At 48.7% G+C, this 16636-nt stretch overlaps 1 protein-coding gene across 1 annotated transcript in view; it reads right to left on the bottom strand.

Moving 5' to 3' along the window:
• Positions 1–16636, bottom strand: part of XPR1 (xenotropic and polytropic retrovirus receptor 1) — a 154244-nt gene that overhangs the window by 105854 nt on the left and 31754 nt on the right. Inside the window, exon 2 of the mRNA XM_056108148.1 lies at positions 11915–11966. Within this exon, the coding sequence (XP_055964123.1) occupies positions 11915–11966 (52 nt within the window). The remainder of the gene's footprint in view (positions 1–11914; positions 11967–16636) is intronic.

Here is a 16636-nt window from a genome sequence, read left to right as displayed (position 1 = left end):
GCATTTCCTTGCTATCTGGATAATTGGGATTTTCCCAAGTATTTTAGAAGTATAGATTGTTTTCAAAATCTGTCCCAGGAAAGTTGTGTTACCATCCAAAGGTCAGAATTATGTTGAAATATTGAGTTGGAAGAACACAATATCATCTCTAAGGAATTCCATTCCTTACGTCACATCACATACCAAAAAAAAAAATTTTCAGAAAGAAAATACAAAATCTCAACATATGCCTCTGCGTCCTGGGGCTACCTTCTTGCAGTCCCATGCTCTCAGAGAACACCCCTCGGCAGCTCTTGGGGGCTTCAACTAAAGCCAAGACAGCAGAACCCTCACCTGGGTTTGATCCCCAGCACCTCATGGTCCCCAGAGGTCCCTGGGTGGCCCAGGTCTCCCCAGCATCAACCCCTGGCTCCTACCAGGACCAGGTCCATGGTCCAAGAAACCATGGTGGGGACCCCAAGTGTCACTTGGGGCACCATCTGGGAGACACGAGCTCCCCTCACCCCCCTAAAGATTCAGCTCCCACAAACCCATTACTCCTGCACCACTTCATTTGTGAAATTCTTTGATGATTACTGTGGATAAACTGTTAAAAGTCCTCTCTGCCGAGAATGTCTTCATTTATTTAGCAGGGAATGAGGGAATCAAATTACAGTCGAAAAACCAGCTGTAAATCTTAGCCACCAATCTAAGACAGGCTGTACAGCCTTTTAAACAGATATCAACCCATTCTTGCACCAAGATGACAAAGATTCCACATGGGGAAAAAAAAGAGAAATACAAAAATAATAAATCTCGCAGTATAAATTACCTCGTCCTTCCAGTCCTTTGTAAAAGAAAGGCACAAATGTGGCTATTTCGTTTTCTCATTAAAATGACCGAAAGATTTCCTTCTGAGTGGCCTAGTAAGAACTAATTTTAAATTGCACAGCAATCATGAACAATAGAAAACTCTTCTAATACATTTGCCAGGGCTGGATCGGCAGTGCCTTGATCCAAAGTGTAGGCATTTCAATCTCAAATAAGATTCATGTGCCTCGGGTGTATATGCAAAATTAATTGCATGTTACAACACCGATGTAAATTTAATTTCCTTTCCCAGACTCACTGATGGCGCCTCCCTCCTGCAGTACACAGATAGCCGGTCAATTTCTCATCCCAGAACCACAAATTGGCCCTCGGTCTCCTAGGTGATAAACAGTGTTTCACCTCTCAACCTTCAGTGAAGAAATGAAAATGTAATCAGTGTAGGTAAATTCTCCGGTCCACGGCATTAAATCCCAGAGAGCCACACACTGGTGGTTCCCGTGCCCAAGAGCTGTAGTTAATCCTCAGAGTCCATTTTTTCAGTTACATGAGGCACTTTCGAGGGCACAGAACACCAAGAATCGAAGCTTCGGAGAAGAAGCAGATGCACACAAAAGCACGCAGGAACATGGAAGCGTATCGGTTCATTTAAGCATGTTAAATGTGTGCACTGCCTGCCAGTTGGCCAAGAATCCCTGGGAAAGACTCCCTGGCCTCCTGAGCACTGTGCTTGGGAGTCACCCCTAGCCCCCCTCAAAAGAGCCTAATGCAATCATGCATGATTCAGTAGCAATATCACTCTGAAAGGTGCAGCTTCTGGAGGAATTAAGTCACGGGTTACCACAGAGAGGATCAAGACTCCTCTGGAAAGATGCTGATTCCAAGTCATAAGCAGAAAATATATGAGTGTGCGTGTGTGTGTGTGTGTGTGTGTGTTTGGGTCACACCTGGCAGTGCTCAGGGCTTACTCCTGACTCTGCGGCTCAGGGAAACTTTTGTCCTCACACAAGGAAGGGAAGTTCCTTATTCCCTTTGCCTTCCCATTGGTCAAAGTTGGATAAGGATAATGGAAAGTAAATCATCCAACGTTTCTCCCTGAAAATCTGACTTAGCTCTTTTGCAAACCACAACACCCAAAAGGAGAGAGAGAACAGAGGGGAATGCCCTGCCACAGAGGCAGGGTGGGGTGGGGGGATGGGGGGGTGGGAGGGATACTGGGATCCGTGGTGGTGGGAAATGGGCACTGGTGGAGCAATGGATATTCAAAATAAATAAATTAATTTAAAAAAGAACACATAAGCCAGTTCTATACCAAATATATTTAAACATACTCATTAAGAGATCTTAAATGTTCACCAATTGTCCTTGGAAATCTTAGAGAATCAATAATTTTGCAAACTGGTAAATAAAAGGAAGGGATGAAGCCATCAGCACTATCTCTCCTCTATAACCTGTATCCACGTGTATCCAAGTTAACCAAGAGAAGCTTCTCTTTAAAGAATTCCAACAAACAACATAAAAGCTTTAAGGCCCCACCATTAATTTCATTAAATAATAGAATCACCGTTACATAATGTTTCATAAATTAAAGAATCAAGGGCTACGCAATGATCACCAATAGCTAGTAACATTACAGAGAAACCAAGCTGATGTTAAATTCCCTGAGTAATGGGACCTCTGAAGTGTCCTGGGGTATACACACACACACACACACACACACACACACAGACTCAGAGTGTATTTTTATTTAGTCTAAATTATAGCCACATCTAAATTTGACCACACACACAAACACACACAGACACACACGGGCACACACAGACACACATACACTCAGAGTGTATTTTTATTTAGTCTGAATTATAGCCACACTAAATCTGACCACGAATTTACAGGGAATACAGAGAAGCCAAAAATACATTAAGGTAAACCATAGGAGAACAGCAGGAAAACAATGGGTGAGCGGAAAACCCAGAGGAGCCAATTCATTCCACAAACAATAGGGCTAATGCATGTTTTTAAGGGAGCGCAAAGGCCCTGACCTGTCCGAAATGGCAAGCCCTGCTGGGGTGACTGGGCACTTAGCATGTGAGTCTTAGAACGGAGCATTTGCAGATCTGAGGTTTCAATGAATCCAGGTGTAACAGCTCCAGGGACTCGTGGTTCCTGTACTGGGCACTGCCCCTATAGAGCAACGGGACACGTTTATTCCTCAGGCACGATGTCTCTAGCTCCTGTTGTAGACAGCAATTAGGGAACCTTGAATCCAGCCACACAGCTGATTTGAGAAATTACAATTTTTTTTTTTTTTTTTGCTTTTTGGGTCCCACCCGGTGATGCTCAGGGCTGACTCCCGGCTCTGCACTCAGGGATCACTCCTGGCGGTGCTTGGGGAACCCTAGGGGATGTCGGGGATCAAACCTGGGCCGGCCACGTGCAAGGCAAACACCCTCCCCGCTGTGCTATCGCTCCGGCCCCCCATTGTCAATATTTCTGTGTGATAATTGGGCGCAGAAGCATCACTGAGGAATATTTGCAAATGAAATGACAGGATTTCTGGAATGCCTTTATAGAAAAAATAGTTTAAGAGGGCAGAAAGGAAAAACAGATGGAGGAATGATGGACAGGAAAGCTGGGTGGAGGGAACTCAAGACATTTTCTCTACCTCTTCATGCCTCCAAATTTTGTTTTTTGGGTCCCACCCGGCGATGCTCAGGGCTGACTCCTGGCTCTGCACTCAGGGATCACTCCTGGCGGTGCTTGGGGGACCCTATGGGATGCCGGAGATCGAACCTGGGCCGGTCTCGTGCAAGGCAAACGCCCTCCCCGCTGTGCTATCGCTCCGGCCCTGCCTCCAAATTTTTCCAAAGTGAAAACCGGGACACGGCGGGGGAGGGGGGACAGAAGAGGTTTCCTTTTGCGTTCCATCCCCCCCCTGCCCCCAGGAAGGCCCCTGGGAACAGTCCAGAGATTCTCATGAAAAGGACAGTTTCTGAGCCAGAGAGACTGGGTTTAGCAGTTAGGGCACCTGCTTTGTAAGCAGACTTTGGTTCAATCCCCGGCACCCCCTAGGCCAGGCGTGGCCCCGAGAGCAGACCAAGAAGGCCCGTGTAGGAAGTCTTCCGGGCAAACCAGCTGGCCTTTACTCTGCTCGGAACACGGAGGCCTGTCTACGGGACAGCTGTACCCCTGCCAAGAGCCACACCTTAATTTTCCACGGACACCATGTGACATGCGATGACTCCTGGGAGTAGGGAGATTAGAATGTGAAAGCAAACGTCTCATCTGAACCTCAGACTCTGCTTCACAGTGAGAAGTAAGAATGCTGAAAGGCTTTTTGCTATTCCAACGCAGACTTAAGGCTAGGGGAGGCCAAAAACCAGTCCCCCACCCAGGGGGAGGCCCTCACCAATTTCTTTTTTTTTTTCCTTTTTGGGTCACACCCAGCGATGTACAGGGGTTGCTTCTGCCTCATGCACTCAGAAATTACTCCTGGTGGTGCTCAGGGGACCCTATGGGATGCTGGGAGTCAAATCCAGGTTGGCCGCATGCAAGGCAAACACCCTACCTGCTGTGCTATCACTCCAACACCCCCCCCCCCCACACACACACACCAATTTCAAGAGCTCCCTTATTTGTGAAGAATCTTTGCAAAGTAATGAAGGGGATGGGGTGAAGTCACATGGAGGGTTCTAGGTGTCGCGAGGCAACAGAAGAGGAGAGAGGGGTTCTCTGCTCAGAATTTCAGGGACACTTTGGTCCTGCCCTCTGGTCCCAGGAACTCTGAGAAAATAAACTGCCCTGATTGTAGGCTGTGCCAAGCATGACAGCAGTCAGGGGGGCTGACGAAAAGGGGCAGCGAGTCTTTCCATCACAGCTGGCCCAGCCTGGCCTCACGGTAGGGTCCCCAACCGCTCTCAGTAATCCAAGTACCGTGACTCTACTAATTATTACAGCATCTCACTCTCTTTGAACATGGTTTGTGCCTCTCTTGTTCCACGGCGGGTGCAGACGGAGGGCCGGGAACCACCCTCTGATCCACTCACATCCCTTTCTATCTTCCTCTGCACAAAGACACAGGGACTGCGGCAAAGAGGAATTTCCCTCCCTTTCAACTCGAGCCGCTCTGACCTTTAATAATTGTCCCACTTTTCTAGCCGCTAGGATGGGAATTCTCTCTCTGAAATCTGCAGATTCAATTATCTGGGTATGTTATCTTTCCCCCTGTGGTAAGGCAGTATTTCCCAGAGCTTTTTCTGTTCATTGATTTATTGTCTTGTCATCATCCCATATCGAGTTCATGACCTTCCTCCGCAAACTTACGATAGAAACAGAAATGGTGTTGTGATACTTAACACAGTGTTGGATAACACTGGGCCGTCCTTGCTCCTCCCGCGGGGAGCTTAAGGTTTAGTGAGCCACTCCCACAACAGTGCAACTGAGGCACACCCAATTCCATCAGGCATTAATAATTCTATATTGCTTTCTCTTCCCTGTATGTCATTTGCATGGTTTATTTGGCAATGTCCTTTTTGTATAGACACAGGAAGATAGTTGATGCTATGCTATGTAACATGGGAGTTAATGGACTCCAAAATAATATTTACTGGGGCTGGAGAGATAGCACAGCGGGGAGGGCGTTTGCCTTGCACGCAGCAGACCCGGGTTCAATTCCCAGCATCCCATAGGGTCCCCTGAGCACCGCCAGGAGTAACTCTTGAGTGCAGAGCCAGGAGTAACCCCTGTGCATCGCCAGGTGTGACCCAAAAAGCCAAAATAATAATAATAATAATAATATTTACTTCTGGGCATCCGTCATATTTACTAGACTTAAGTCTTAGCTCCTACCGCTTCAAGAGCAGGGTCCCAAGGAGGAACTGGATGGACCCAGGACAAGCTGTGAGCTACCCTGGCATCGAAATGGGCCAGGCCAAGCGCCATAATACTGATCTATAAGTTAAGAGCACGGTCATGGACAAACTCTGTCATGACCCAAAAAGAAGCTAACTGAATAAGGACCCTGCTGCGGTTAGGAAAGACTAACCTGGCCTAAGGACTATGGTCTGGAACATACAGTGAGATGTCCCCAGGAAGAGCCAAACTTTACGCTTAATATGTATCTCTTACTGTGTTCATACAAAATGACATTGCTAGAAATATTATAAGAAGTAAACTGACTACGACTGTTTAAATGGATTAGTGGCTCAGGAAGGGAGAAAGCAATATACCCTGGATGGAATCCTGGGGCGGATCTCCTAGTCATCCGGAGTGCCGAATCCTGAGATGAGATTTTGTCCTTGAGTTAATCTCCAGAAGGAGTGACCTGACCTCTCTTTGTTGTTATGATAATGTCCAACTCGGCCTTTGTATCCCCACCCTTCGTGATTTCTATATGACGACGCTGTAAGGGGTAAGAGGAGACTGGACATTGGGGTAAGAGAGAACAGAACTACTCTGGAAGAGACTCTGGACTGGACTCTGGGACAGAGATGCTGAGAGAGAGGTGCTGAGGAAGATGAGGATGACATGCTGAGAGCCTGGGGAAGGAGATGAGAATACAACTACTCAGGGACTGGACTCTGGGAGGAGACACTGGGAGCGATGCTGAGGAGATGCTGAAAGGGAGATGCTGAAACTAGATGCTGGGAATGAGAAAGTCGGGAGCAGAGGCTGAAGACTAGATGCTGAGGACTGATGCAGAGGAAGAGACTTGAAGCCGAGGAGACTAGGATCATGAACTCTGATGACCAGGTCTACGACCAAAACCACGACTACGACTGCGCCACAAAGGGAAGACACCAGACCACGCCGGGGAGGAGAGAGAAATAAACTGACAACCAACCAGCCTAGGGCCTGGTTCCAGCGTCTCCGTTCCCATCATTCGGCCTGGGAAGGCGGCTCTCGTCCCTCAAACGCCACCGATGTGTCCCGCCTGAGTGGGCCCACCGCAACCCCTTCCTCTTTTTGAAGCTTACAACACAGTGATTTTATCGATTCTTTCCAATTAAAAAAATATATAATCACTGAAAATAAATACTCTGTAATGGGGGGGGGGCTCAGAGTACTAACACTGGGATTCAGCCTCTGGCGTTGCACAGTTGAACCCAGTATTTCCCTGGCACCACATACAGTCCCCTGAGCACAGAGCCAGGAGTCAGTCCTGAGCACCACCAGGAGTGATTCCTGTGCACAGAATCAGGAATAAGCCCTGAGCACAGAGCCAGGAGTCAGCCTGAGCACCAACAGAATTTAGTCCTGGGCACCGCCATGATCAGAGCCAGGAGTTAGTCCTGAGCACCATCAGGAGTGATCCCTGAGCACAGAGCCAGGAGTCATCCCTGAGCATGACCAGGAGTGATCCCTGAGCACAGAGCCAGGAGTCAGTCCTGAGCCACACCCAGTGAGGCCCCCCAAAATGAAGACAAACAAACCAAAATATTCTGTACTGCCCCCAAGATGGGATTCTAAGCCTGCGTTCAAGACCATTTTCTTTCTTCTAGCTTCTTTACTCAGAGTAAAATCTGCTTCTTCTCTCATATTTACTGCTTCCTACCATCGCGTTGGGCTGGAGTGATAGCACAGTGGTAGGGCGTTTGCCTTGCATGCAGCCGGCCTGGCTGAGCCGGTTCGATTCCTCCGCCCCTCTCGGAGAGCCTGGCAAGCTACCGAGTATCTCGCCCGCACGGCAAAGCCTGGCAAGCTCCCCGTGACATATTTGAGATGCCAAAACACGGTAACAAGTCTCACGATGGAGATGTTATTGGGCACGCTTGAGCAAATCGATGAACAACGAGAGGACAGTGACAGGACAGTGACCATCGTGCTATTCACACCAAATCCAGTCTCTTTCTGCCACAGTAGATCTCTGTCACCTCGACAGCGCTACTGCTGCTGATTCAAAAGCACAGCTTTTCCACTGGGGAATCTGGCTGAGTGAGGTCGGTGACATCTTTCAAGACCACAGGAGTTGATTTTTGAAGGTGCTGTTTGCTGCCCCCCAGTAAGCACGCATCCTGCTCCAATGTAAACAGCAGCACCTCCAGGACACACCATGATCCATCAGGAATCTTTCCCCAATCTCTGGGAGTGTCGGATGGCCCTAACTGAAGCTAGGGTGCCACTTTTAATCTCCCTAGTCCAAAGAGTGTCACATGTCACATGGTGTCTGTGGAAAATTAAGGTGTGGCTCCTGGCAGGTTTAAAGCGGTCCAACAGATAGGCCTCGGTGTTCAGAACAGCGTAAAGGCCAGCTTGTTTGTCTGGGCGACCCGGGTTTGATCCCCGGCATCCCATAGGGTACCCTGAGCCCGCCAGGAGCGATCCCTGAGCACAGAGCGACGAGTCAGCCCGGAGCACCATGGGATGTGGCCCCAAACCAACCAACCAACCAAATAGAAAAACATACTGACAAAACTGCACTAGCAAAAGGGGACCTCAGAGAAGCCCCCCCCCTTCCCTCGCCCCCAACACTGCTCTGGCTAAAAATGCAGCAAATCAGGCCGAGTTCCTGATAAAAGACTCCAAATGCTATTATTTAGAGATTAAGAGGCAGGTTGTTTTGGAGATAATCCCACAAGGTAACAACATGGGCAAATGGGGGCAGAGAGAGAGACCTGAGATTCTAACATGAGGAAAGTAACAGTGTGAGCTCAGGGATTTGACAGTGACCTGCATGGGCAAGGAAGGGCTCCATGAACTGCAGAAGTGCAGTCCACCTCCCACCCTCTGGAACTGACAGAGGCAGTTCACATCTGTCCTGACAACAAAGACCGGAAGACAGAGGTGGTGGAGTGGGGGTGGGGGGGTTGGGGGAGTCGGTACCAGGTGGACTCTGTCCATCCGGGCGTATAATCGAGATGAATAATTTACCAGCACGCTTTCATCTTCAGTGCCACCGAGAGCTGAATCCTAAGGCGCTCAGGGAGACGGGAGCACATCTGCCAGCCAAGTAGACGCGCAGAAGGAAGAAACACACGAACAACCACCCCCCCACCCAACCCGCTTCCAAGGCTGGGGAGGCCAAGGAGGGTGCAAAGAAATGGCAGGAGAGAGGGGGCCAGTGTAGCGGCCCACGGCTTTAATGCGTCTATTCATTCCACCTCAGGAGTGGGGGTGCTCCACGGGGCCAATGGGATCGGAGCCCCAACTAACGCTGCCTATGTCCACCCCACCCCCCATCAAAGGGAATATCTTAGAAGCGAGTGAGAGGCAAAACAGGAAAACAGTCAGAGCCTCCTTCATCTTCCCATTTGAACTCAAGAAACCTGAGAATCATATTCTGTGTAGCTCTTTATAAGCACAATCCACCTGCTTTTTTCAAATCGAGACCTATTTCATCTTTTAAAAGAACGCATATCATGTAAAAACATACGAAGAATCGGCCTGGTGACTTTCAAAGACGACAGTCACTAGGAGCTTTGAAGATGTGATTTCTCAGCAAAGGAAGTGCTGGATAACATTGGTGTGTCCTTGCTCCTCCCGCAGGGAGCTGAAGTTTATTGAGTTATACCCATCACAGTGCTCCCGAGGCATTCCCAATTCCATCAGGCACTCCTAATCCTGTACTGTCTCTCTCTTTCCTTGATGTCCTTGGCATGGTTTTGCAATGTCCTTTTTGTATAGATAGCGGAAGACAGTTGATGTTCTGCTTTTCCACATGGGAGTTAACTGACTCCAAATAATATTTACCCCTGGGCAACCATCATATTTACTTGAGTGAAGCCTCAGTTGCCTTTACTTCCTAATACCCCCAAAAGGAGGGTCCTGGCGAGGGACTTGGGTGGACCTAGGGCACGTTGTAAGCTACCCTGGCATCGAACAGGGACAAGCTAAGTGCCATAAGATAATAAGTTACGAACACGGTCATGGAACAAACTCTGCCATAACCCTCAAAGAAGTAACTGAATCAGGACCCTGCTGGGGTTAGGAAAGACTGACTGGCCTGAGGACTGCAGTCCGGGATCTATAGCGAGATGTCCCAGGAAGAGCCAAACTTTAAGCTCTTACTGTGTCCATACAAAACGAGTAGAAATAAATGGATCACTAGCTAAGGAAGGAGAAAGCATTAGCCCTCAGATGGGATCCCACCCTTGAGCAGATCTCCTAGTAAGCTAGAGTGCTGAACCCCGAGATGAGATTGCGTCCCTGAGTTAATCTCCTAGAAGAACTTCCCCTGAAGGAGGGACTTTACCTGTTTATTGTTAAGATAATGCTCAACCCCACCTAGGTGTTTCCACCCTCACGATTCTGTAAAACTAGCGCTGTGAGACTTGAACTAACGGTCGCTGACTACCAACCAGCCTGTAGTCCCCTTCCTTCTTTTGTCTGTCCCTGGGGAGGTGGTTCTCGGCCACCTGAAGTCACAGGAACTCTAGCTGTCCTCAAATAACACCGTGTCTCAAAAACAGGGATTCAGAATTCGTGTCTCTCCTCATTAAAAAAAGAAAGAAAGAAAAGAAATGCTAGCTGGACCATCTCAATCTTAAACAGATTAATCTACGGTGTCAGCATTTAATAAGATACTTGACCCACAGGTAAAATTCTGCATCCAGAGATTATGAGAAATTCCGGTCAGAGAGACAGCTAAACTGGACGAGGAACATACCTTACATGCCATGCCGGAGGGCTGGGTTAAATCCTGGCACTCACTGCACATTGCTCTGAGCACCGGCAGGATCAACCCCCAAGTAACAGCGTGGCCCAGAGCACCGCTGGGAAAGGCCCAGAAACCAACGGGAAAAAATACGTTCACTTATCAGAAGAAATTAAAATATAAAATTTACTTCCTTGGGGGCCAGTGAGCTAGGATATTGGGTCAGATGCTTGTCTTGCATGCGGTGAGCCCAGGTCTTACATATGGTTCCCTGAGACCCTCCAGGAGGGATCCTTGAGCACAGAGACAAGAGCAAGACCCCTGAAGACCACCAGGAGTGGCCAAAAAATTGAAGCAACTTATTCTTTTCTGGGGGGGGGCGGTTAAATATTATTTGGCTTCAAGGAAGATTGAGGGTAATGACTCAATTTCATTCCTAATCGCCGATATACTCAGTAAATAAGTGAAGTATGAACCTATCTTAAATTCTAGGTTTAAAATAAATTTTTGAAAGATTGAAATCTCTGGCTTTAGAGAACTGAGTCTCAGGAGACCAAACCAATGAAAAAAAGACAGCATATCAAAAGGTGCTATAAAGTGACCAGAGGCCACATGAGACCAGGGATCCAGAAGGCCCTCTGAAGGGCACCATCTGGGAAAGAGTGAATGAGTCATGTCATGAAAGGGCCAAGTCCCTATGTCCCCACTGCGAGAACAAGCAGGACCTGCCTGAGGACAGAGGACAGGCCATGCAAGATAACTGTGGGGAAAGTTGGGCCTGCGGGCGGGCGGTCACTGCAGATGGGCTGAATCAATACACACACCCCCAGCACGCACATTCAGGTTCTCACGGAACAAGCAAACACACACACACACACACACACACGAACAACACACATGCCTCTGGGCTGTGCTGAGTGGAAGGGCTTTGAGTCTGGGGACTGGAGAGAGATGACAGGGAGGGCCAACCCTGCTCCAACCCCCAGCACTGCACATTGTGCCCTGAGCACTGTCGGGAGAGAACCAGATATGAGGAAACCATGAGCATCCCAGGTATGCTGCCCCCACCCCCCCATAAACAAAGACCTCTGTCTCTCAGCCTGATTTGATCTGATTTTTTTTTTTTTGGCTTTCTGGGTCACACCTGGTAATGCTCAGGGGTTACTCCTGGCTCCACACTCAGGAATCACTCCTGGCGGTGCTCGGGGGATGCTGGGAATCGAACCTGGGTTGGCCGCGTGCAAGACAAAAGCCTTTCCCGCCGTGCTATCACTCTAGCCCCTCGGTCTCTCTGATTTACAGTGTCAAAAAGATTTCAGGATAGAGCAGGAGCTCCAACCTGGGGTAAATGTGAACTAAACAATTAAAAAATAATGTAATCGAAACATAATTCTATCATCAGGAGAAGACACAGAGGGCCTGGTGTCAAATAAGCTTTATATTCTGCAGCTTCAGATGCCTTTCATTTAGAAGGAAGACGCGTACGAGTCAACTCAGGGATTCAAAGCATCTTACCTTCCACAGAGGGCGCCTGGTCCTGAGCTGAGTACAGCATATCCTTGAAAGCCTACGGGAAACAGAGACACGGGAAGCCGTGAGTAACACCCTGGAAAGCAGTCCGAGCTAAGGTCACGATTTCTTTTTCCAATTTCCTGGCAATGGTGACACACGGGTCCCCCGATATAAAGACCCCAACAACACATTTGGGGCAGTCCTGTGGGTGAACGTGAGCAGGGGATCTGGGCAGTGAGACACCCGGCAACGTGGGAGAAATGGTCGGTGACAGCAATCATGAAAGGTGTCAGCTAACACCCACACAGAAATCTTTGGGGGAGACCCTGATTAGTGAGCCTCAAGTTTCTAGGGCATGTTTAAGCCGTGGCTTATGCTCACCAAGCATTCACCCTTAACCGTGTTTGGGAACAAAAGGGCGGATAACTGAGTTACAGGACCTTGCTTAAGAAAAACGTGCCATGGATAATTCCTCGTCAAAAGTCATACTAACATCCCACATAAAAAAGTACATCCCTGGGGCTAGAGCGATAGCACAGCAGGTAGGGCGTTTGCCTTGCATGCGGCCAACCCGGGTTCAATTCCCAGCGTTCCATATGGTCCCCCGAGCACCGCCAGGAGTGATTCCTGAGTGCATGAGCCAGGAGTAACCCCTGTGCATCGCCGGGTGTGACCCAAAAAGGAAAAAAAAAAGTACATCCTCAACTAACACCCAAGAATAGCCGAGATAAGTACCAGGAGGTTCACTCCATGGGTTGGAGACCAGCCTCACACGCTAGGGCAAAAGGCAGCTCAGATAGAGAAGGGAGTACCAAATAAAGGGTGTTGGGAGGATCCTCCCAGGGTGGGAGAAGCATGCCGAAAGTAGACTATAGACCAAACATGATTGCCACTCAGTGCCTCTTTTGCAAACCACAGCACCCAAAAGGAGAGAGAGAACAGAGGGGAATGTCCTGCCACAGAGGTGGGGTGGGGTGGAGGGGATGGAGTGGGGGTGGTGGGAGGGATACTGGGACCCGTGGTGGTGGAGAACGGGCACTGGTGAAGGGATGGGTACTGGATCATTGTATAACTGAAACCCAAGCACAAAAATTTGTAAGTCTACAACTGTGCCTCATGGTGTCTCACTCATAGAATTTTAAAAAAGAAAAGTACATCCCCAGATTCCATCTGAGAACCGGGATGCATGAAACTGCTACTGCAGCTGCAGTTCCAACAGGCTGCACCTATAAAAAATAGATTTTTCTCCCGTTCTTAGAAAGGCATTATAAACCACTCAAGATCATAGAAAAAAATTAGTTTGTTACACATTTTGACAGTCTTGTCATCAGCTTTAATACTGCTCTTGAAAAGGGGCCAGAGCACACGACACTCGGGTTCGATCCCCAGCACCCCATATGGTCTTCCGACCCCTGCCAGGAGTAATCCCTGAGTGCAGAGCCAGGAGTCAGCCCTGAACGGTGCTCCCCACTGCCCCAGCCCCCAGAAGAGAAAAGTTTTTGCTTTGCTGTGCAGAGCTTTTCGGAGAAATATTGTGTTATATGTTATGTGAAAAGAAAGTTATTAAGTCCAGAAGCTCTTTTCAGATATCAGAAGGCTTTTAAAATTACAGGTTGTGACTTTATATTCAAACCCTTTACACATATCTTAAGAGTCACCAGGCCCCAGAAGGACTACAGCAGGATCTGATTCACGGCAGCAGTGGAAAGCCCGTGGTCAGAAGTTCAAATGCCCAGGATCCGACCCACGCAGCTCAGCTCAGCTCTCTGTGATGGCACTGCAGCCAGATGTGAACCAGTGTGCCCAAACAGGGGTGCGACCACGCACCCCTGAGCCCCCACCCCCAAGCACCACAACCAAGAACGGCATGAGAATGATACAGCCAGCAAGTGCAGGCCCAGGTGAGCACTTGGTGAGCACAAAAAGGAGCGGGGAAGCTCAGGGAGCACTGTTGCCATTCACCAGCAGGGCAGCCCAAGGGCAGAGACCCCCGTCACCAACCACAGCTGGGTCTGGGCACAGGACAAGCCACTGGGGAATAGGCAGATGCCTGTGATAGCAACAACAATGCGATGAAGGCACCAGGGAGGGAGGAGAAATTTCTAAGGCTGGCGGGGGATGGGAAGAAGCAACATGAGACTCAAACATCTGGATGAAGAGCTTCCACTTCTGGAATATTTTATGTAGCACTGTCCTCCCCTTGTTCACTGATTTGCTCGAGCGGGCACCAGTAACGTCTCCATTGTGAGACTTGTTACTGTTTTTGGCATACCGAATACACCATGGTTAGCTTGCCAGGCTTTGCCTTGCGGGCGCAATACTCTCGGTAGCTTGCCAGGCTCTCCGAGAGGGGCGGAAGAATCAAACTAGGGTTGGCCTGGGGGGACTTCATGCAAGGCAAGCACCCTACCTATAATTATTATTACTTTTTGTTTGTTTTTTGGGTCATCGCCGGGTGGCTCTGCACTCAGGAATCACTCCTGGCGGTGCTCAGGGAACCCTATGGGATGCCGGGAACTGAACCCTGGTCGGCCGCATGCAAGGCAAACACTGTCCCCAGTGTTACTATCGCTCTGGCCCTCAAATTATTATTATATATATAATGCTTCTGTCGGGATCCAAATGACCACAGTGACCAACCTGGAAACCGGAAGGAACTTGACCAAGAGTTCCTGAACTCCAAAGGGCTTTTCCTTCGGAGAGAATGAAAGATGGCCATCACGGCACCCCAACAAGGTAGACTGAAACTAGACTCTGACAGGGAATGAAAAGGAATCCAATTCGCAAGCAGCAAGCTTTCTCAGACTGGTTTTAAGATCCTCCCAGGATGGGAGAAGCATGCTGAAAGTAGACTCTAGACCGAACATGATTGCCACTCAATGACTCTTCTGCAAACCACAACACCCAAGAGGAGAGAGAGAAGAAAAGGGAATGCCCTGCCGCAGAGGCAGGATGGGATGGGGGGTATGGGGGGTGGGAGGGATACTGGGATCCGTGGTGGTGGGAAATGGGCACTGGTGGAGGGACGGGTGTTTGATCATTGTATAATTGAAAGCCAAGCACAAAAGTTTGTAAGTCTACAACTGTACCTCATGGTGTCTCACTAACAAAAAATTTTTAAAAAAAAGATGAATCGAAGACCGGATAAAAAGAAAAATCGACAACAGTCTTCATTTAGGTCACAAAATTGAATTCAGTGAAGACAATTCTCAAGGAAATGAGGGAGGGCAACTTTTTCTTTTCTCCTCAGTTCCCTCCCGGCAAGTGACCCTCTCTGCGGTTTCTGGTGCGCTTCTCCCCAGAGAACTCTGCAAAGAGGGTCCCTCAGTGCCTGTAGCAAGGTCATCCCAACTGGCCTGGGACAGTCCTCCAGGCATCTATGAGTCACCCAAGGCAAACACACCAAAATACACAACAGATTTGGGGGGTGGGAGCTGAAATGCGCTGCTTTACTTAAAGGAAATCCAAGCCTTTCTCTAAAATTCTTAATCTGAGCCAGAGAGGTAATACAGTGGGCAAGGCACTTGCCTTACAGGCAGCTGACCCAGGTTTGATCCCTGGCACCCCACAGGGTCCCCCAAACCCATCGGGAGTGACCCCTGAGTGCATTCTCAGGAGTTAAGTCCTGATCAGAGCAAGGAATGGCCCAACCCGTCCCCTCCAAAACATCAAAAAGCAAACAAACAAAAAACCTTAAAATTTATATATATCAAATCAGCGTGTATTCATGTGTCACAAAATATTTCTTTGAATCCTTGGAAACAAACATTTACATCTGCATCTCTGCTATGAACTGTGAAGATTAAATTATGCCTGCTAATAAAACACTAACTATGGGGTGGCCAGAGAGACAGGAGAGGAGCACTTTGGCACTTGTCTTGAATTCTGGCACCACACATGGTCGCCCAAGCACCACCAGGAGTGATTCTGAGTCCAGGATCAAGAGTAAACCATGGACACCACCAGATGTGGCTCAAAATACAAAACTTAAAAATAAATCAAATACAGGGGCCGGATCAATAGTACAGCAGGTAGGGAGTTTGCCTTGCATGCGGTCAACCCCAGGTTCGATCCCCGGCATTCCATATGGTCCCCTGAGCACCGTCAGGAGTAATTCTTGAGCACTGGACCAAGAGTAAACCATGAGCACCATCAGATGTGGCTCGAAATATAAAAATTAAAAATAGAGACTAGGACAAAGCTCAGGGCTTATAACAACACACATAATACTAAAATGTGCCATATTAAGTTCAAATATTACACTGTCACTATAGCACTGTCCTCCCGTTGTTCATCGATTTGCTCGACTGGGCCCAGTAATGCCTCCATGGTGAGACTCGTTGTTACCGTGTTTGGCATCTCGAAGACGCCACGAGGAGCTTGCCAGGCTCTGCCGTGCGGGCGGGATACTCTCAGTAGCTGGCCGGGCTCTCCGGGAGGTGCGGAGGGATCGAACCCGGGTCGGCCACGTACAAGGCAAATGCCCTCCCCGCTGTGCTATCGCTCCAACCCCTCACTGTAGCTAAAACAAAAAAGGGGGGGAGGGTAGAATGTGAAGATGAAGTGGAGCCATGACAGGTTCAAAGGCTAAAATTCACAAATTAGTAATTTCGATTCCCTATGACCCAGCAATCCCATTCCTGGGATGATACCAAGGGTCCAAAAACACACAGCAGAAAAGCCATCTATCTGCACTCCGTTGCTCACTGCCGCCTCTTCACAGCA

Source organism: Sorex fumeus, unplaced genomic scaffold (assembly GCF_029834395.1).
Source record: "Sorex fumeus unplaced genomic scaffold, SorFum_2.1 ptg000195l, whole genome shotgun sequence".
In the NCBI taxonomy this organism is placed as follows: Eukaryota; Metazoa; Chordata; class Mammalia; order Eulipotyphla; family Soricidae; genus Sorex; species Sorex fumeus.
This window is presented reverse-complemented; position numbering and strand designations above follow the sequence as displayed.